General features: G+C 41.0%; 1 protein-coding gene across 7 annotated transcripts in view; it reads right to left on the bottom strand.

Annotated features, from left to right (window-relative positions):
• The window catches only part of EML4 (EMAP like 4), a 163,637-nt gene that overhangs the window by 77,349 nt on the left and 65,298 nt on the right, over nt 1–20,990 (bottom strand). For 4 of the 7 annotated variants that reach the window (XM_033144856.1, XM_033144860.1, XM_033144861.1 and 1 more), the window contains exon 1: nt 11,988–12,337. The exons of 1 other annotated variant lie outside the window; for it this stretch is intronic. In XM_033144856.1, coding sequence (XP_033000747.1) covers nt 11,988–12,054 — 67 coding nt within the window. In that variant the 5' untranslated portion in view covers nt 12,055–12,337. Of the gene's footprint in view, nt 1–11,987; nt 12,338–20,990 lie in introns of those variants that run through there. 2 more of the 7 variants (XM_033144857.1, XM_033144863.1) reach the window with 1 other exon arrangement.

Below are 20,990 nucleotides of genomic sequence, written 5' to 3'. Positions count from 1 at the left end.
AAAACATTTTACCCAATTGCTCTGTGTGCACACACCAGCTTTCCTGTGACAAGAGATTTTGCTGTAAACTACGTTAATCCAAAGTACTGCTAGGAGGAGTTTTATTCAAACCAGCACGGAGAGAGCTTTTACAAACCTAGTAAACATGCTTTGCTTATTCCAATAACAAACTTGGGCACTTAAAAAAAGAAAAAGAAGAGGCGGTGTGTGGCCTCTAGAACATTTCTGCCCAGAAGCAGAGATGTGCTGTTTAAACCCATCATTTCCTGATCAATTCTGGAACATTTCAAAGACAAAACAGGGGGGGGGGATATTGAAGCAATTATGCTAGATAATCTAAGACAGCGCACGCTTGACTCTTCATTTATGAACTCATATTTATTTTATTCTGTCACTGATGTTAGTTTGCAACTATTCGCTCTCCCAACTCAGAGACATGTAAATGAGCGCCTCAAGCTGCTGCAGTCTGAAATTAAGGGAACTTCCTTCCCAAAACAAGGTCACATTTATATATCTGCCAAACTTATCTCTTCCTCTCCATTTTAGCACAGCGCTGTGAGGTTTGCTAAGGCTGTGAGTGTGGCTGGCCCAACTCACCCAGTGTGTTTCATGGCTGAGCAGGGGATTTGAACCCTGGTCTCCTGGGTCCTAATCCAACACTCTAACCACTACACCACATTGGCACTCTATGGGGAACACTTCCCAATTTTACAATATTCCAACAGGATCTGTATTCTCTTGCAACTTCTACAATGGAATGTCTAGGTGCACTTTTTTATAACAAGAATACAAAGCTGAAAATGAATGAACTGCAGCTAAAATATTATGTTTAATTTTCACATGGTCTACTCCTTCCCCTGCCCATCCCCTTAATATTCTTAAGAGGGTCTCTTCTCCAGTCTTCAGAGAGTAGCTGGAAGTGGGAAGGCAGAAAAAGGTCCTCCTTTCTGTCTACTCTGCAGTTTTAATCTAAAATCTTAGGCGCAGTAGTGCGCCCAGAGCTCAGAAATTAGCACATGCTAATGAAATTTCCTGTTGCGAAATGCGCCTAGAACAATTGGAGTTTCGAACACTGGTCACATACCTGAGTTGGCATCAGCTTGAATCTGATTACTGCTTGTAGAGATATTACCATCTAGTTAAGGCTCCTGGCACCATCCATGCAATGCAATATGGCTGAAAACTTCCATGCAACTGAGCCTGGGCATGAACACAGGGGTGCATAACAACACAAAAGCTGCCCTTTCATTTCAGTGGGGTGCAGCAGCTGTAACAGTTCTCAGATGGAATGGTGATGTGTGAAATAATATTTTACCAACCCCCCCCCAAAAAAAACCCAACCTTCATGAATCAGCTACAGCACTACAGCACAGTGGGACTATAATTCTGACCAAGGAGTGAGTTCTTGGCCACATGTGATTTTGTTGCCTGCTTCTGCTGCTGTTGTGTTTCCATGTGTTTCCTTGCCCCTTGCCCCTTATCAGAGTATTAAAGTTTGCCGAGAAGATAGGACTGGGTGCATCCAGTGGCTCAGAGAAGACAGCTAGAGCTATTTCTGGACCAGAATGGCCTGAACACAGTAGTCCATGTATTGGTACCTTGCAGACCAAATTACCGCAATTGCCCCACTGTGTGGGGCTGCACTTGAGGTTGATCCAGAGGCTGCAGCTAATGCAAAAGACAGCAACTCATCTGCTCACAAGGGCAGCCATCATATTTTGCTGCTGCTGAAAGAACTACACTGGTTCTCACTTAGCTATCAGGCTAAGTTCCAGGTGCTGCTGGTATAGGATACCTAATGGTTAGTCTCATACAATATATGCACAGCTGATTGCTACGCTCTGCAGAAGTGTGAATCTTGAAGATAATAGTTCATCAGGAAGTCCATTTTTCAGAATATAAGAATCAGGCCTACACTTTTGAATTTTCTCTCATTGTATATCAATCATGCCCCTATTGTCCCTATTGTCTTTTACTGTAGATGCCTGTTGAAGACTTTCCTTTTTTATAACGAGCCTTTTAAGTGGGGATATTTATCCCAGGTGGTATCTGGATTGGATTTGAAATTGTTTTTATATACGTAATTGTTTAATCATTGTTATACATGCAATTGTTTTCTGCATTCTTTTATTGTATTGTGAAATACTACTACAGTGGTACCTCGGTTTACGAATTTAATCTGTTCTGGAAGTTCATTCTTAATCCAAAACAGCTCTTAAACTGAGGCACGCTTTCCCTAATGAGGCCTCCTGCCGCCGGTGCCCTTCCACTGTTCGGATTCTGTTCTTAGACCGAGGTAAAGTTCTCAAACCGGGACACTATTTCCGGTTTTGCGGAGTTTGTAAACCGAATCATTCTTAAACTGGACTGTTCTTAAACCGAGGTACCACTGTACTAACAAAAACAACCACCAACTTCATTTCTCAACAACCAACGCAGGAGGAGACAAAGAAATATACTGCTGTTCAGACATAAATTTTAAAATGCAAATAGCACAGAACACTCCCACCTCTTTCCATTTGAGGTAGTAAAGCCAGAAAATCCTGCTGTTAAGGAGAGGTCAGCTCAAAAGAAAAATTAACCTGAATAAGCCCTTCCAGCTCCACTTAAAGTTGCTTTTAAAAAGAAAAAAACAACAATAAACATTGTTAAATAAAATTAGCATTGAAAGGTACCAGTGATATGCTGATGTTAACATCTTGCTAAAATGAACAAGATATAGACAGGAAAGCAGTACAGACCCTTGCAGCCTGTGCCACTATTCTGCAGCCAGGTTTTACTCAAGGATCACTAAGGCAGCTTCTCCCCAGCATGTGCCCCCCACTGATGGACTGCAACTCTCACCATTCCTGACCACTTGCCATGCTGGCTGGAACAGATGGGAGCTGGAAGTTCACCAACATCAGCAGGGCAAGGGGTTGAGGAAGACACTGCTAAGTTATTATATTCGGCATAGGATTGGCTTGAAACTCACCTGCACATTATCAAACGATGGCTGGGATTCAACAATTGAGTCCCATCAGCAGAAGCCCTGCACAAGGACCCCCTTCCCTTGAAATTGGCTCAGGGTGTGTGTGTGCCAGGAGAAATGCCAGAACGGCAAGCAGGTGGAAGGAACAGGGATCATATTCCATCTGGCAAGTGGAAATGCTTTCACATACGGAATAATCGCCTTAGCACAACGCTGAATTCCTCCCTAGACTTTCTGTTCTCTTCTGGTATCGGCTCCTGTGGAACAGCCATGCTAGCAGGTCGCCGCAATGAGTTTAAAAAACAATGGGCAATTCGATAGCGGGATGCCCAAGCCCTAAAGTTACGGTGCCCACTTGATCTAAGCAGCAACATTTATAAACAGCATAATCACAAACACCTGCTAAGAAGGAGGTCTGGTTGATTTCAATGGGACTCATGCATTGCAAGTGGTTCTTCAAAGCTCTTGTTTGATCCCAGCTTCCAGCAGTGTGTGCCATATGAGAAACTCCACGGCTTCGGAGGGAATCATGTGGAGAGGCTTCAAGACAGGAAGAGGCATTAAAAGTCAGGCAATCTTTCTGGGAAGCCTGTTCAAAGAACTTTCAGAAAAAGGCAAACTATAGACACCCCCCCCCCAAAAAAAAAAAATGCTGCAGGAGTGAGGAAGGACAGGCAATATTCTGGCGTAAGACTTTTTCTTACTTAGTTCAGAACTAGAAGTAAAGAGCCAGGCAGGTTCCTCCCCCCCAATACTGCCAATAAAGCGAGATGAGCGCTGCAACCCCAGAGTCGTCCGCAACTGGACCTAATGGTCAGCCCTTTCCCTTTACCATTATGAGCCGTTTAAGGGCCAATAAAGAGAACTTGATAGTTTAGAAATTCAGAGTGCTGGGTTGGAATTTGGGATGGGTTTAAACTTCCCCTAAAAGGTACAGATATATAACCCTGGGGATCTCTTCAAGACCTGGTACTACTGCTGGATTCAGAGGTAGTAATTGTGGCAGCCCAGAGTACCCTTCACCAGGTTTAGCAAGCCAAACTCCGCTCTCAGATTTTGATCTTTTATTTAAGCAGGAGTTCCTGTGTACTTTAGGCAGAGCTGCTCTTGAAAATGGACTGGAGGCTTCAACTGGTGCATTGAAAAGTGCACCTCTACTTAAGTACGTTTCTAGTTATGACCGGACCTCTGGAACGGATTATGGTTGTACGTAGAGGTTCCACTGTACAAGGTAAGTCTAACAAAACACTTGAGCAGCAGAAAATAATAATAATAACCAGCAAGATATCCAAACAACCACTTAAAACTGACAAAAAACAAACAGCTCTTTTTGGGAGGTGAGTTGGTGAGGTTAACCAATAATGAAAACAACTCAAATAGAGTTACAGGTGGGTAGCCGTGTTGCTCTGCCATAGTCAAAACAAAATCGAAAATTCTTTCTAGTAGCACCTTAGAGACCAAGTGAGTTTGTTCCTGGTATGAGCTTTCGTGTGCATGCACACTTCTTCAGATGCGAATCGAAAATTCTTTCTAGTAGCACCTTAGAGACCAACTGAGTTTGTTCCTGGTATGAGCTTTCGTGTGCATGCACACTTCTTCAGATACTCAAATAGAGAACAGTCTTTGCACAAGCAATGAATGGTTAGGGAGAGACCTGATGAGCTTTTCAAGTGAATGTGTTTCAGGCACCACATGCAGAAACAAGTATTGTTTTTAATCCCAAAATATTTTGTTTATTTATTTAATTGAATTTGTATAATGCCCTTTACCTGAAGATGTCAGGGTGGTTCACAATATTGGAACATACCCACATACCTGTGGCAGTAAGGACATATTATGTGCACAGGATCCACAGATGTTGGGTGTAAACTGGCCTTTGGAATACTCTCCCCCTTATCTCCTCTCCCATGGTGTGTTTTTAGCTTTCCAGTCGCAGAAGTAATTAAAATGATACGTTCTCGAAGAACGGCCACCAAGAGAACAAATTCTGAAGCAGAAGTGAGGACTCTAAAACTCAAATGAAGTGTGGCCTTGGGAAACATCCTGCTACCCTAACATTTCTGCAGCAAACACATGTGAAATGACAACAAGCTGCTCTTGGAACTTCCTGTTCCAATGAGCTCTGCTTTGAAAACAAGTTTTAAAAACCTTTCACTTCTCGATTCCATATGCTATTGGATGAACAACACCCAAACCCCACCTGCACAATCTTTTTGCATGGGAAAGTTTAACTCAGACCCTTTGGTTAGGATCACATGCAGCAAGAGCACACAGCTGCATTTCAGTAGACTTCCTGGACGTCTGCTCCCATTATTCCACACAGAGTTCTAATTTAGTCCCACATCATAGACTTGGTATGCTCCACGTATGGGATCATTTGCATGAATGTGCTATTTATAAATCCTGTTTTACACATCGCTTTTGTTTTTAAATACAGGATGTCATACAAGGCTTTGTTTATGTGGACTAACTGGTACCAGGTGGAGAATAATTTCACCAGCCACGTTTACACACGCTTGTTAAAAACCCTCCATTCCCAGGCCAAGTTAACTGAGCTCCCACTGATCACCCTCACTGCTACAAGAGGACCTATTCATCCTTTTTGGAAACATGCAGCACATGTCCAAAATTAGAGTATGTGTGTGTGTCCTGTCCACATTTACACTATTTAGATGCACACGCACACACAAAAACTCCCTCAGAAACAAGACCTGGGAAAGATGCAGGTTGTAACTTACGGTAGTAATTTTTTTAAAGGGTGTTTGTGTGTGTGTAGGAGAAAATGTTCACTCAAATCTATAGGCATGCACCACTGCCACTTACATTTTATAAGTGAAAAACAGTTTCAGTGCCCCAGTTCAGCAGTCAATCTCGCTGTTCTCTCAGACTCCATGCCGTTTCCTGTGAAGTTAAAAAGCACTTTCCAACTGATAAAAAGGAGACCCTCTGTAATGGGTCTACGTCTATTTTGCTCAAACTGTTGCATACACACAAACACACACACACACACACACACACACACAATAGGTCAGGAGGGGAAACTACTACTCCCAAGAGATGCAGTGATGCATGGCCAGAATCACATAAGTACAGTCTAGACAATACTACACTATCAAATATTTGTTTATTGTGGAGCTCACATATTTCAAAGTTCTACTATGAAAATGAAGAATGCAAAAACCTAACATGTCACTGAGAATAGCTCAGGCCAAGGATGGAAACCTGAGGTTCTCCGAGTGCATTTGGGTTCCAACTCCCACCAGCCACAAGCCAAACATGGCCAAGGCAGAGATGATGCTAGTTGTTGTCTAGCAACACCTGGGGCCACAAGTACCCCATTCTTGGTTCAGGATAACCATTGTTCATTGGGGAAAAAAATGTTGTGATTCCCTCACATGCAGTCCAATGGAAATACTGCACTGTGAGATTCTGTTGCATGTCTGAATCAGCAGTAAGGAAGTATCTTCCGCATTTCAGACAGGAATCAGACGGGCTCATTCAATTTCTTGGTGGTCAACCTCACATGGGAGGAGAATTCACCGTTTCTGGTTTACTAAGGTGGCAAACTGGGAACATGGGCATTTTCTGTGAAATTGTGTAAAGAGTATGTAATAATATGCTGTATGTAATACGGTGTAATAATAAATAGGGAATCTAGGTTATGCACTTTCTTGATTTACAGATACTCATTAAGAATCAATTAACTGCAGAATTACTCTTTCCTAAAACAAAGAATACAAAGCTTTAATGTTAAATAATTTTTTGCATATTACTCATTATCATACTCTGATCAACCTCCCTGCTCCTAGTTATTTGGATGAATGATTATGGTCATTACAAAGGGGGAGTGCAAACAGCACATGATGGATGACTGATGTCACCAGTGTAATTATGACCAGCGGCTTAAAAAAAAAAAGTTAACTAATGCTGCCTGGTTGCTCGCTGAGGTTACACAGAGGTAACCCATTATGTAAAGAAAAGTGTGAGAGGGGAACTGTAATTCCTATAATCTCTTCATATTTATCTTATGCCATAAGTCTCCTCCCCAACCCCAACCCCAAATGAGAGCCTTTGTAAGCTCGCATTGCATTATCTAGTTTACGCTGCTCAGCTAAACAATCGTTTGTTCAGTCTTAAAGGCAAGCTAAGCTCATCATTCTGCACAGTGCTGACATAGTCTAGGTTATTCTGGGCACAGCTGGAAATGGCAAGCAAGACATGCTTGGAGGTATCAGTTACCTGAAAAGGGAGACGCAAATCAGAAAAGCATTCAGAGTGTATGTTTAATATAAAAATTATGGGCCTGATCCAGACAACCCTGAAGAAAAGCAGTTGCTAACTTCCCTTCATTTTTCGATACACTGTGGAAACCACAGTTTGCAAAACTTATCAACAGGTTTCCCACACCTATCAGCCAATCACCCATTCCCACCACCCTTCTGAGTAATACCCCCCCCCACTCTCTCACTATATATAAGGGTCTGGTGACTTCTGTTTCAGTGTATCTGAAGAAGTGTGCATGCACACGAAAGCTCATACCAAGAACAAACTTAGTTGGTCTCTAAGGCAGTGTTTTTCAACCACTGTTCCGCGGCACATTAGTGTGCCGCGAGATGTTGCCTGGTGTGCCGTGGGAAAAATTGAAAAGTAATTATAAAATACTTTCTTTGTGTTTATTTGATTCCTATTCAAGAGAATTACTTTATATATAGTCAATATAGGCACAGATTTAAATTTTTTAACGTTTTCTAATGGTGATGTGCCTCGTGATTTTTTTCATGAAACAAGTGTGCCTTTGCCCAAAAAAGGTTGAAAAACACTGCTCTAAGGTGCTACTGGAAGGAATGTTTTTATTTTTTTTATTTTGTTTTGACTACGACAGACCAACACGGCTACCCACCCGCAACCAAAAATTATCTGTATGTGCATCTTCTCACTTATAATGAACAAGCCTAACATATTTGCAACTGTTTTAAGCTACATCTCAAGACAGCATTGCAGGTTGGGTCTTTGCTTTCTTTTGTGGAAATTAAAATTAAAACCTCTAGAGGCACAAGTTGTTATTTGTTGCATTTATTTGCCATTCATTCACCCGGTTTGCACATAATGCCATAGCTAAGTGTAAACGAGCAACTTTCTTTGGATTGCAACCATCCTACCACAATCTTCCTTTCATCCTATCAGATGAAAATATTGAATCTGGAACTCAAATAAATAAACAAATAAATAATCACCTTCTTAGCTCCTTTGTCAGAATGATCACTTCCACTATTTCAAAAGTTTATGGTGCGAGTGGCGTAATTCATGCAGCCAAAATGGCAGCATCAACCCAACAAGACACAGAAATTTTCAGCCCTAGGGGAACTTTAAGGAGGAGAAAAACCTAAGTTGGACAAAACGGCCGAATAAGAACACAGCAACCTCAATAAATTTAACCACCACCATCTCAGTATCTGTGAAATACTGACTGAATGTTGGGTGAAGAAACCAAACCAAGCAGACGGGAATGGAGCTGGCATCCTAAGCAGGAAGTATTCTACCCTGCAACATATTGTTGCCAGTCCAACTTGGTTTCATTTAATATCAAAGGTATTAATAGGAATGAAGGGGAAATTGTTTTGTGAGTTAGGTGTATACCCCGCTCTTCCTCTGAGGAATTTAGATCAATTTCCACACAGTTCGAGAGTTATCCCATCTGGGAACCTTTAGACTCAAGACTCTTTGAACAGCACACTACATACTTTCTTATGAAATAACTTTAATTCTTTCAGGCATCGGTCCTACACAAGGCCAATTCAGTACTGTTTTGAGGGTTGTTTTTGTTTGTTTTTACAATCAAAGGGTATATAAATGTCATGGAATAAATACATTTCATGACACCAGCTGAAGCACCTATGATTATTTTTCAGAATGAAGGGCAAAAGTTTAAGATACATAGCACCTGATAGCAAAAACACATTTGTTCTCGAAATCTTGTTGTTTCCTCATCTTTCGAGCAACAGACACTCCTGAAGTCTTTGCGGGAGCATGCTTCATCACTGAAACCTGGGCCACAAATTTAGACCTGTGATGTGAACCTTACTCTCACTGCTAGTTCTCTTAAAAATAAAATAACAAATTATAGTATTAAGAGACACAGCAACCATAGTATGCACAATATTCAAATTAAGGCTTGAACACTGGTCTTTGTAGATATTATTGCTATCATGCCTGACACTTAAGCAGGAAAACGTTCCAGGCCACTAGGTACCCGGGGTTCTTATATATGGGGTGTTTAAGTCGAGCAATTTCCAGCCCTCCAACACACTGGTGCTTAAAGGTGGCAGCAGGGTAAACAGCTGTGAAATATTTTCCTAATCATTACCTTACACTAAAAATGGCTTTGTTTTGTATTCAGGTTCTATGATCTGGTGCAGGGTACCTATAGACAGTGGCACCTATAGACAGATCCTTATTGCCTGGTGGATAATTTTAATAGTAACCTTGAGAGAGTAACTGTCACCACCAGGAAAATGATTTTCCACAGTATATATATATGGACTGCATTAGTTATTTTGCTTTCACCAGCTTGATTTGTAATGTCAGATTGTAATCAAAATTACAGGTTGCATTGCAAAGCTCTTTGATCCTGCATTACTAATTTGGCTCAACCACAAATGAATTGATTTTGCAAAACATTGATCCCCAATGACCTTTCAGTGTCCTCCCCTACTGTTTTGTTAAGTGCAGAAATGTGTGACAGGATGTGGCCCATATGTACTTCTATGTTAATTGTGGCTACAGCACAAAACATACTTACTTGCAGGGAGTCAAACTGAACTGATAAAAAAGTTTGTTTTTGAACCATAACAGAACCGGAACTTCTATAAAATGTTTTTTCCCCCAACTTTACTCAGACCATAGCCTTAAAATAAAATCAGGTGGCTGGTTTAAAATGAGTGATCAACTTTGTTTCAAGTGTTAAAAATGAACAACAACAAACATCCACCAGCTTCCCAAGTAAAATGAATTTGTGAACATGTACAATTAAAGCCTGATAGCTATTTTATGCATTCCTCCCCTACAATTAAACAAATGTTGCTTTTGCATAGGCTTCCAAACACTGCCCTCCTAAAAAGGTCGAAACGACCTTCTATGTTAAGGGTACAACTCACTTTAATTTTTTTTTTTAAAAATGCTACAAATGGAACTATTTCCCCAGTTATTTTCATCTAAAAGCATCTTTTATAATATCTATGGGTTATGACTGATCTAGTGCTAATGAATTAGGTCACTTGAAAGTTGCTTTGCTCATGAAATGAAACGCAACCAGTTACCAAACCTGTACTGGGGTGAACTGGAATAGCATACAAAGCCAAGGTTATAGATGTCAAAATAAATAAATGCAAAGTACATGTCAGTCACAGGCAAACCAGGTTCCCCGCTTGCTTACCTGTAAGCACAAATATTTCAAGGGATGTAGACCGACATGTGGCATGTGCTACTTAAGTTCCTCATTCAACTTTAACCAACCCTTCCCCAAGCCTACCCAACTATGTTTAGTGCTTTTTTTGCTGAAAAATAATAGTCCTTTTAAAAAGTGGTTATCAAAGCCCACAAATGTATCCCAGTGCCAGCAGTATCAACGGGATTTGGGTTTGCAATCTCCAATATGGAACTCAGTGGAAACAAAGAAGGTGAATCTCTGCCTCCCTCCACTCCATTTCCTGCCATATATCTGCATAATCCAAGGGAAGAAATTTTATCCTGCATGAGAGTACTTAACTTCTTGTATTAGCAAGCATTCTAAACCACCAAACTCCAGCTAACCCCCCACCTCCGGATTTCAGCACCTTTGTATTACATTCATTGTTTTTTGTTGTTTTTGCAGCACTGAACATTACTTACAGAATTTATTGTTAAAAGTGTTTTGTTTTTTTTGCCCTACCAATAAAAGTGAGTGTGGAAAAGTGTAACTTTTTTGTTGTACAAAGCAGTTTCTATTTTAACATTTTATATCTTTCTGCAGAAGTCATTTTCTCTTCATCTTAATGCTCTAAAACTGCCCCCCCCCCGAAAAGAACCTACCCTTTTTTTAACCACATGTATTAATTTGGACAAATCAGCAAGATGAATATTTCTATACTCACTTATCATTAGGTGCATTTGTAAAATAGGATTGCATTTGGAGCTCCTCCACATTTTGTTTTGGCTCTGTACTCTTGGCCCAATATTTCTAAACAGCCACTGCAAAAAACTCCATGAAGCAAGAGCTTCTATAGGCAGCTTTCTGCTATATACACAGATCTAGCTACTGATAATGATGTATGCATATGAAGTTGTGCTGAGATGCTTCAGTAATTGCAGATTAACGATCACAAGAAAGCCAGGAATAAATTGGTCTGGAAAATATCACATGCTGTGCAGAAATACAAACCGTGCTGCGAATGCTCAAGACTGCAGCATACATAATGACTTATTGTGCATAGATGTTTTACGGTACTACTTCCTGAGGGGGCCCTCCATGCAATCCAAAACTTTCCTCTAGGGGTTCAACCTCTCACTGAAAGTTAAGTCTAACTGAAGCATCTTGCACACAAATATGGAAACATGTTTAACACACGCTGAAGGTTAAAATTCAATGATATAACAGGTTCTCCCACCCCCCACCCCCAATTCCAAGCATGCAATATTCAGATTTATTTCACGGGGGGGATTTTTCATACCGCAAGAGTAGTCTCACCAAACGAAATCGTTTGGTTTCTGCTTTCCATTGTACATGAAAGGCATTAACTAGCAAAAAAAACACCAACAGATTTCCTTTAAGGCTAGGAAAGAACTTAAGACAGAAAAGAGGTAAATACTTTTCTTCAAACTTTGTATGTGTTTGTGAAGGAAGTTGTAGAGGAAGATTTACAAAATAAAAATCAAGATTTGGGGGGGGGGGAGAGAAGAGAGGGTTAGCAAGAAACTGCGGTGGCTGTACTGGTGTTCCCAGTTAAAGCGGGGGGGGGGAGGGAAAGAAGTTATACTTTACCGGTGCAGAAGTTCATAAGTGCTGATGAATTGCACACCGAAGCAAGGCAAGGCAACGCGTCTTCCATTCCTGCCACCTACGTTACGAGCCGCGAACCAGTTCTGTCTACGTTCCCTGCTTGCCGCCTTCCCAGAGTTTCACAGCAATCCCCGGTTTTCCAAATCAGACAACATACTTTAAATATTCTGAGGAAATCCTGCCAGTCCAGATGGCCCGCCACAAAAGCACTTATGCAGAACACAAGCAAGAAGTCCCGACAATCAGCTTTCCTCCTTCCGAGCCCTGGAACTCTACTGAGCAAAAAGAGCTTTCTGCGTTTGAGAGCGAGAGTGTGTGTGTGTGTGTGCTAGAGAGAGAGGGAGAGAGGCAGAAGGGGGTGGGATACATGAGGGGAGAGGGGAGAGAAAATCTGAGACTGCTGTAAGGAGTGGCTAAACCTTAGACGTCACAAATACACTAATAAAGGCACTTACTAGCACAGACACAACACAGTAATCTGTCTTGCAGCACAAAGTAAGAATTAAAGAGCTCACTAAGGGCTAAAAGTTTGCTTTTTCTTCTTTCTTTTTTTTAAAAACAGTTGATGATTAAGCAGGCTATATGATATTATTATTATTATTATTATTATTATTATTATTATTTAGCATGCTGAGTTGACTGGGACACAACAGTGTCAACATAATACAGACCCATCTTTTGTTTAAAGCAACTGAAACAAGAGATTGCATTCGGAGCCCTGAATCTTAAGCTCCTTTCTTTCTTCACATCAGGCTGAATTGCTGCCACAATTTGCACAGGCAGCTTAGCAGATCTCTACCCGTGTGAGCCATCCTGGACCCTGTGATCAGCATCTGAGGCTATTCTTCATCTACCTACTCCGCAAGAAGGGCGGAAACGTGAGAACGGGCCTCTTCCGTGGCGGCTCTCTGCTTGTGGAATGCTCTCCCCGTGGAGGCTCACCTGGCCCCTTCGCTACATATATTTAGGCTCCAAGCAAAAACATTCCTCCTCTCCCAGACCTTTGGCTAATTTAATAAGCTGTAGCCTATGGAGGCAGGGAGGGGGGTATTGTTTTTGTTTCGAACTATAGTATGTATTTTTGTGTTTCTATATTGTAAGCTACCTATGATCCTTGGATGAAGGGCTTTTCCTGTGTTAGCAACACAGAAGTCACGTCTCCGGGGTGCAAGCATGGGCAGTGTGTGTGCCCAGATGACAAGACCCCACTTTCAGCATCGCTGATGTGGTCCAAAGTAAAAGCAGAACAATACATTTGGCACCAGCTTGGCTGAAAAAGTTGCCAGAAAGAGGTGTAACATGATGCCATCCAACCGCCCCTAAGAGTCCACTCCGGATTTGCATAGCGTTTACTACAAACCTTTTCTTTCTCCGGAGATGTCCCGCAGAGCAGCGGGTAAGACATTAAATAAACAAAAAAAAAACCAGCATTCCTGCAGCATCAAAATAAGGAGATGAGAGATTTAGCCCCTTCATTTGTTGGGCATTATTTTTGCTATTACGGTCAGAGATCTCATAATTTGATTTATAAAAATATATAGTTCTACAATTAGTCACTTCAAGGAAAGAGGCAAATAAAGGGGCAATATTTTATTTTTACTTTTAAAAAGGAGAAATAAAGTCAAAAGGTATGTCAAGGGAGCAGCTCTACTTCCTATGAATGCATCTAGCAAATAAAAAATAAATAGACATTAGTGGTTTGAAATCATGTTAAGTCAATGTTGATAAATATATATACAGTGGTGCCCCGCTAGACGAATGCCTCGCTAGACGAAAAACTCGCTAGATGAAAGGCATTCGCTAGCGGAAGGCTGCCCCGCAAGACGAAAAAGTCTATGGGGCTGCCTCGCAAGACGAATTTTTTTTTGGCGCGAAAACCTCCGCGCTGCATTGCTGCTTCGCTAGACGAAAAATTCGCTGTACGAAGACACTCGTAGAACGAATTATTTGCGTCTAGCGGGGAACCACTGTATATATTATCACGTGCTTTCTAAAAGCATGACTTGGGGCTTAAACACTTGAAGTGGCACCTCTTCTGGTAAGCCCACTAGCAAGTGAAGCTTTTGGGAAGTGGGCTTCAGGCAGGGGTTTCTTAGTAGTGGTCCCCCAGTTATGCCTTTCTCCTATTTTGCCTCCTTATTGACTAGCATTAGCTACAGTCTCCTTTCTTTGTACAAGGGTATTGCCAGCCAGGGGTACTGCAGCTGTTGCTGCTGATATAATTATGGTTTTAGTGTTTTGATATTTAGGGACGTTTATGATTATAGCGTACCATGCACATGTTCCAGAAAAAAACAGGGTATCCAGGTTTTCCCCCCAGCAAGAGCACAGTGGTCATTTTGGTGGCCGTGATCTCACACGGCACCCCAAAACATGTGCTTTTGGGTGCTGTGAGAGAGCACAGCCCCGAAAAAGCACATCTTTGGGGCACCATGATCTCATGCGGGTCACTTGACCCATACGGGAGCACTTATGGGAATACGCACGTCACCATTTTGGGAATCAACATGTTGGAGGGTATGGTATAGTTGAATTGTAGTTTGCATACAGCTGTGGCATTTGCTATGTAGCTGCTACTACAAGTCGTCCTGGGACCACTACTGATGAAAGGCAGCCAACAGATCCAACAAACAGGTGATAAAAGAAAAACCACGTCAAAAGATCAATATGCGTATCAAACGAGCTGCACCTAAGCGGACTTGCTCACACACATAAACAAAATTATCCAACACAGGCAGTTTGAAAAGGCATTAAGTCTGTGGTTTTACATCTAGTGTGGTTGGACAGAACACTGCAAATGGCTGGAAGAGACCCAAGTTGGAATTCCTGCTTAACCATGAAGAAGCACACTGGGCAAAACTTTGGTCGATTTTACTCTCTCAATCCGGCCAACCTCACACAACCATTGTAAGGATGAAATGGGATTTCCCCATGTACATTGCCAAATGCATCAGGAAGAAGGAGAAGATGCAAATAAGGCTGAATGACACATCTACAGCTGCAGCGTTTTAATTTAGGAGCGGGCAACACATGCACAAACAAGAATCTGCACGGAGTTGGAGAGGCATAGTAGCTCCCAACAATGGGGGTGTGTGGGGGAGAGAGAGAGATGCAGGTTTCTCAAGATTATCATTTCATTAAGTGTGTGAGAGAACTCATATTACAACTGCACTACAGTCCATTTAATATGATCATGCTTTTGTCTGACTTGCAAAAATTGAGCAGAGCCAGAGGAAAGTTAATGAATGCAACATGTGTTCACTCTTTTGGTAGCCGTGCCTAAAGCCAACTGGCAGAATGATCACAGCAAGATAAATGTCAAAACAAAGCAATCTTACTGTGTGGAGAACTCTCCACCCCCAACATCTCTTAAATATGTTAAAAGAAATTTACATCTCTCCAAGCGCTAAGCCGTCGAAATGCAAGATTTTAATACAAAGAGAAAGGAACCCTAGAAAAGAACTAGCATAATGCTTACTGGCTAACAAAGATACATGACATTTTTATTCTTAAATTGGTGTGTAGCATATAATACAGTAGTGAATTAGTGCAATACTGCAGCACTGTTCTCTCACACTTAATATTTAAAACATTTTAAAAAGCCCTCAGTTGTCATCACATTTCAGTGCACTGATTTACTCACTCCAACAGAGCTTACTGGGAATCACTGAATTCTAGAGAGGCAAAATCAGGTTAAACTGGCATTACAGTTAATTACTAATGTTCTACAAGACAGCGATTGTCAGAAAGATAGAGTAAATAAAATGCTTATACTACACTACATGCAACAACAAGAAATGTGCTGCAGAGTTAGAAATACTGAATGGTCATGTTCCACGGTAAGTATCAATTGTCACCTGTGGAGGCAGATAATAACTTTTCCAGTTTTCAAGACTCCCATTGTTCTAGGTGCATTTTGAGACAGGGAGTTTCATTAGCGGAGCAGTTTCTGAGCTCTGGGCACACTACTGCGCCTAAGATTTCAGATTAAAACTGCAGAGTGGAAGGAAAGGAAGACCCCTTTCTGCCTCCCCACTTCTAGCTGCTCTCTGAAGACTGGAGAAGAGACCTCTCTTAAGAATATTAGGGGGGTGGGCAGGGGAAGGACTAGAACATAATATTTTAGCTGCAGTTAAATCATTTTCAGCTTTGTATTCTTGTTATAAAAAAGCATACCTAGACATTCCATTGTTGCGCCCATAGCCTTGGTTTAAGGTGCCATTTTGCTCCTAGATTTAATGTCTCAGTTTCTAACACTGCCCTAACCTTCCAGAATTTCTTTTTGGGAGGCTACAAGAGGCAACAGTAGAGAAGGCCCCTACTGTGCATATAGCCTCCTAACTCACTCAAGTCTTGCTCCAACACTTTATCCTTGACATTCCAACGGCACTTCCTTCACCCATAAATTACAAAATTGAGGTCTTCTCTTAAGATCAAATGTGGGCAGGTTTTGTGCACTCTGTGGCTGTCTAACACTGTCTCCTGTGTGTGTGTGTGTGTGTGAATGAGAAGACCACTAATATATTTGCTTAAAGTAATGAAACTTATTCACATCTTTTCTGCCTCTCTTTGCCCCACCCTCCAGGGTATATAATGGGTTGTAATCACACACCCCAGCAGTTAGGTTTATTGCAGGATGCGTAAACAAAATAGCTCTGCTAAACCGTTTCCTTTAGATAAGTTTAAATGTTCCTGTTTATGGAGGTATGAGGCATACACCCACGTCAAAACAAACCACTATCTCCCGTAACTCATAAATGTAACTGTTCTATCTGAACCCCTACAGCAACAAAACTTATTCCCCCGCTGTGTTCAATGAGGTTCTTTTCTTGTCTTTGCAAGCATTTTGTGACAAGGAGTTGAGTAAATGGATTTAATGTCAACTAATTTAATGACAGAGGTGAGGATTTCTTAATATTTGAGAGTATTGATTTAGTATGATGCTTCTGCATTTGCATTTTCACAAGGAGGCGAAAATTCAGAACTGAAAAATAAAATAAAAATCAAAAGAATTGTTTTTAACTTATTTTAAAGGAGCAGGTTTATGAACCGACTATTCAGTGCAATTTTGTATAAGAAATGCACAGCCAGCTTGTAATCACACTGTGTGCATTTTCTTTAATACTAATGTAATTTTTCTAACAGAATTTTGCAATTGTTCTGTTGCGGTTAATTGAACTTTCTGTAGACTATTTTGCCCGCTCATGATTTACTTCATCTTTCTTAGATAGAGGAAATGTGCTTTGATCCATGAGCAACTGGAAGTGCTACACATAAATATTTATACTTTGGTGGCTGCTGTTGATAAGTTTGATAAAGTCAAAATTCTGAGGGGTTATGATGGAATTTTGAGTGAAGATAGACAATATTTCTTCCTGAATGACACTTGCATCCCATCCCATATTGTTGGGCATCTTAATTTAACTGCACTGCTGCCTCTGGTCAAACAGAGTTTGAAAGGCTTCGGAAAAATACCCCAAAACTGCCCCTTTAACAGAGGCAAAATTGGGATATGCCTGAGGTGCCACAGCAAATGAAAGTCAACCTAAAGCTGGTCAAGTTATTTCAACGCCTGACGCAGAAAAATTCAACAATAAGCTATTATTTATTGTTGTTGTTCAGTCGTTCAGTCGTGTCCGACTCTTTGTGGCCCCATGGACCAGAGCACGCCAGGCGCCCCTATCCTCCACTGCTTCCCGCAGTTTGGCCAAACTCATGCCAGTCGCTCCAAGAACACTGTCCAACCATCTCATCCTCTGTCATCCCCTTCTCCTTGCGCCCTCCATCTTTCCCAACATCAGGGTCTTTTCCAGGGAGTCTTCTCTTCTCATGAGGTGCCAAGGAGCCTCAACTTCAGGATCTGCCCTTCCAGTGAGCACTCAGGGCTGATTTCTTTAAGGATGGATATGTTTTATATTCTTTATTACTAATTGTTAAATTTCTATACTGCCCTTAACCGGAGGAAAACAGGACGGTTTACAATAAAAAACCCCCAAAATTCACAACATAGTAAGAAACAAAACAATAACCCTTCCCATGATAACTAACCATTTGCTGCCCTTTCATGGCACCCAAAACCACCTCCCTCATACAATAGCTATGGGACTTTGGCAAAAAGGGTGTGAGTGACTAAAGGAGAAGGTTCTCCACAGTGTGTCCGTTGTGGAACCGTATTGCCCTCTAGGAATACTTTTCCACAAGAGTCTTGCTTTAAAAGAGCTTCAAAGTCCCAAGTAATTCTCTTAGATCAGCCTATGCTTTTCAGTTCAGAAATGGGTCTGCCTCAGGCTTCAAGTCATATATGATTAAATTTATTCTGTTCAAGGTATATATTTAAAATGTTTTATATTTAAAAGGGGGGGGGCTCGTAGTACAATTTAAAACGTAATAACCACTCTAGGAGAGCAGCACAAAAATATAGGCAACAAAATAAAAAATCAATAAAACAGCAAAAGTGGAAAATTTCAAACTACAGGGATTGTTTACAAATATGAATGTTTAACATGCCAGAGAGAGTGAAAACATTGTAACCAGGTGCATATAAGATGGTTAAATGGATGCTGGGTGGCTCTGAACTTCATGAATAGTCTTCTGAGAAATTGCAAGCTCCATTTTATAGCCTGGAGTCTTAAAAACTTGCTTACTTACTTACTATTTGCAATGTCCAGTAGTGTGGTAGTGGCTACACCTTGTCCAAATATATATTTTATTTCTTTTATTTGAATCAGTATCTGTTTCCTGTTGCAGAATACTGATGAGTGGCCAAAACTAATTCTAATGAGGAACTACCTCATGTGGTATAGCTTTCTTGGAGCTGTTAAAGACTTTCTGTGAAAAAATTCAGTGTTAGAAACTGAGATATGAAAGCTAGGAGCTAAATGGCACCTTAAACCTAGGTTATGGACAAGAGAATGTCTAGGCACACTATTTTATAACAAGAATAGAAAGGTGAAAATGAATGAGCTGCAGCTAAAATATTATGTTCATTTTTCACATGTTCTAGTCTTTCCCCTGACCACCCACCCCAATATTCTTAAGAGAGGTCTCTTCTCCAGTCTTCAGAGAGCAGCTAGAAGTGGGGAGGCAGAAAAAGGGTCTTCCTTTCCTTCCACTCTGCAGTTTTAATCTGAAATCGTAGGCACAGTAGTGCGCCCAGAGCTCAGAAACTGCTCGTGCTAATGAAATTCCCTGTCTCAAAATGCACCTAGAACACTGGGAGTTCCGAACACTGGAAAAGTTTTTTGTTGCTTCCACAGCTGACAATTGATACTGTGGAACATGACCATTTAGTATTTCTAACTCTGCAGCACATTTCTTGTTGTTGCATGTAGTGTAGTATAAGCATTTTATTCACTCTATCTTACTCTAGCATTTCTGACAATCAGTGCTCAATTTTAATCTGAAATCTTAGTCACAGTACTGCGCCCAGAGCTCAGGAACTGCTCGCGCTAATGAAATTCCCCGTCTCAAAATGCGCCTGGAACAATGGAAATTTCGAACACTGGGTTCGATACACCTCCAGAACAGCTGGTGTGTGGCATGCAAGGAGCCCTACCTGATTTCTAGTCACTCCCTTTTTCACTGCAGCCTTTCCCACAATATTTTGAAATGGTCCCCGGACCTCTTTCGGAAACAACAGGCGACAAGAAAGCCGCACCATGCTCACAGGTCTTTTATAACAGTGCTGGGGGGGGGGGTGTAATTTAGTTCACATGTGAAGCCAGATGGTTAAATTTGCACTTTCTGAAACAATACGAGAACCAAAATAAAAGCAAATTAATTGGAAAACAATAAAAAGGAGACACCCGTGGCAGAGAGCTATATATCCTAACTGGGGGAGTTTGTCTGAACAAAATGTCTTCATTTGTTTCTGGAAAAATGCAGATAATGACCCGCCTGTCGTATCTCAACAGGAATGCTATGCCACAAAAAAGAAACAGTTGTGAGCATAGGAAGTTTACTGGGCTAATGCTAGTTAGCCGACTGATACTGTAAGACACAGGAAATTTGGAAGCCCAACTTTTAAAAATGTTAGATTGAGAAGTACCCTTTGCATGGCAAATAATATCAGGGATGGAGACCCTATGGCCCTCCCGAATTTGTTGTACTGCAACTTCCACCAGCCCATTCACCATACCACTGGTAAAGGATGAGAGTTACTGTATATAGTCCAATAACATGTGAAAGGCCACAGGTTCCCCACTCCTGAGTCAGCATTGACTTGGAAGCAGAAACCTAAGACAGAAACAGGTCAGATTCACACACTTGGGAATTTTCTTTTAGCTTCTGTACCACAGAAATGGGAGAAATCCTGCATTTTGTGCAAATTAAGGAAAGAAGGACAGAATTAGAAACACTATAGGTGCAATGTAAAACAAAAAAAACACAAAAAACAACCCTTCTATATACAGATATATAGTTACTGAAAATCAGTATTTAATAGTAGCTTTTGGAAAGAGTTGAAAACTAAGGCCTTTTTATTGTGGAAATGGAATTCCACATCTTGTTTTCTAGGCCTACGTAAATTAGAAATTGAATACATTTTGTCTCCTTCCTCACCCTGGCTGATGTTTTAACATGGAGGTTCTAGTTCAGCATTTCGCTCAATAAGAACATACCTACAAAAATTTAAACAATTAAAACTTAAGTTGTTAATGTTTACTACAGTATGATTACTAAATAAACAAACACGTCTACCAGTCAAGCTTCGGATCTGCACATTCAGACCATTCGCTTTCAACTTTTCCAACTACAAATAAATTGCTAACTTAGTATCTGAGCTGGCTTTGAAGGTGACAATTTTCCTTTGGCACAAAGGCGGCCCATATGCCTCACACCTGTTAAGTTTTTCACATTCAGGAACATAGATGCATACTCCACAGGAGCAGATAACCCTGAAGCCATCTCCCCCTGCTCCTACCCACCCGTCGCCAATCTCATGTTCTGTATACAAACAGCCCACTTTGGGTTCTACCCTTATGCTAG

Source organism: Lacerta agilis, chromosome 3 (genome assembly GCF_009819535.1).
Source record: "Lacerta agilis isolate rLacAgi1 chromosome 3, rLacAgi1.pri, whole genome shotgun sequence".
NCBI lineage: Eukaryota > Metazoa > Chordata > Lepidosauria > Squamata > Lacertidae > Lacerta > Lacerta agilis.
The sequence above is the reverse complement of the archived record's forward strand: the minus strand, read 5'-3'. Positions and strand labels throughout refer to the sequence as shown.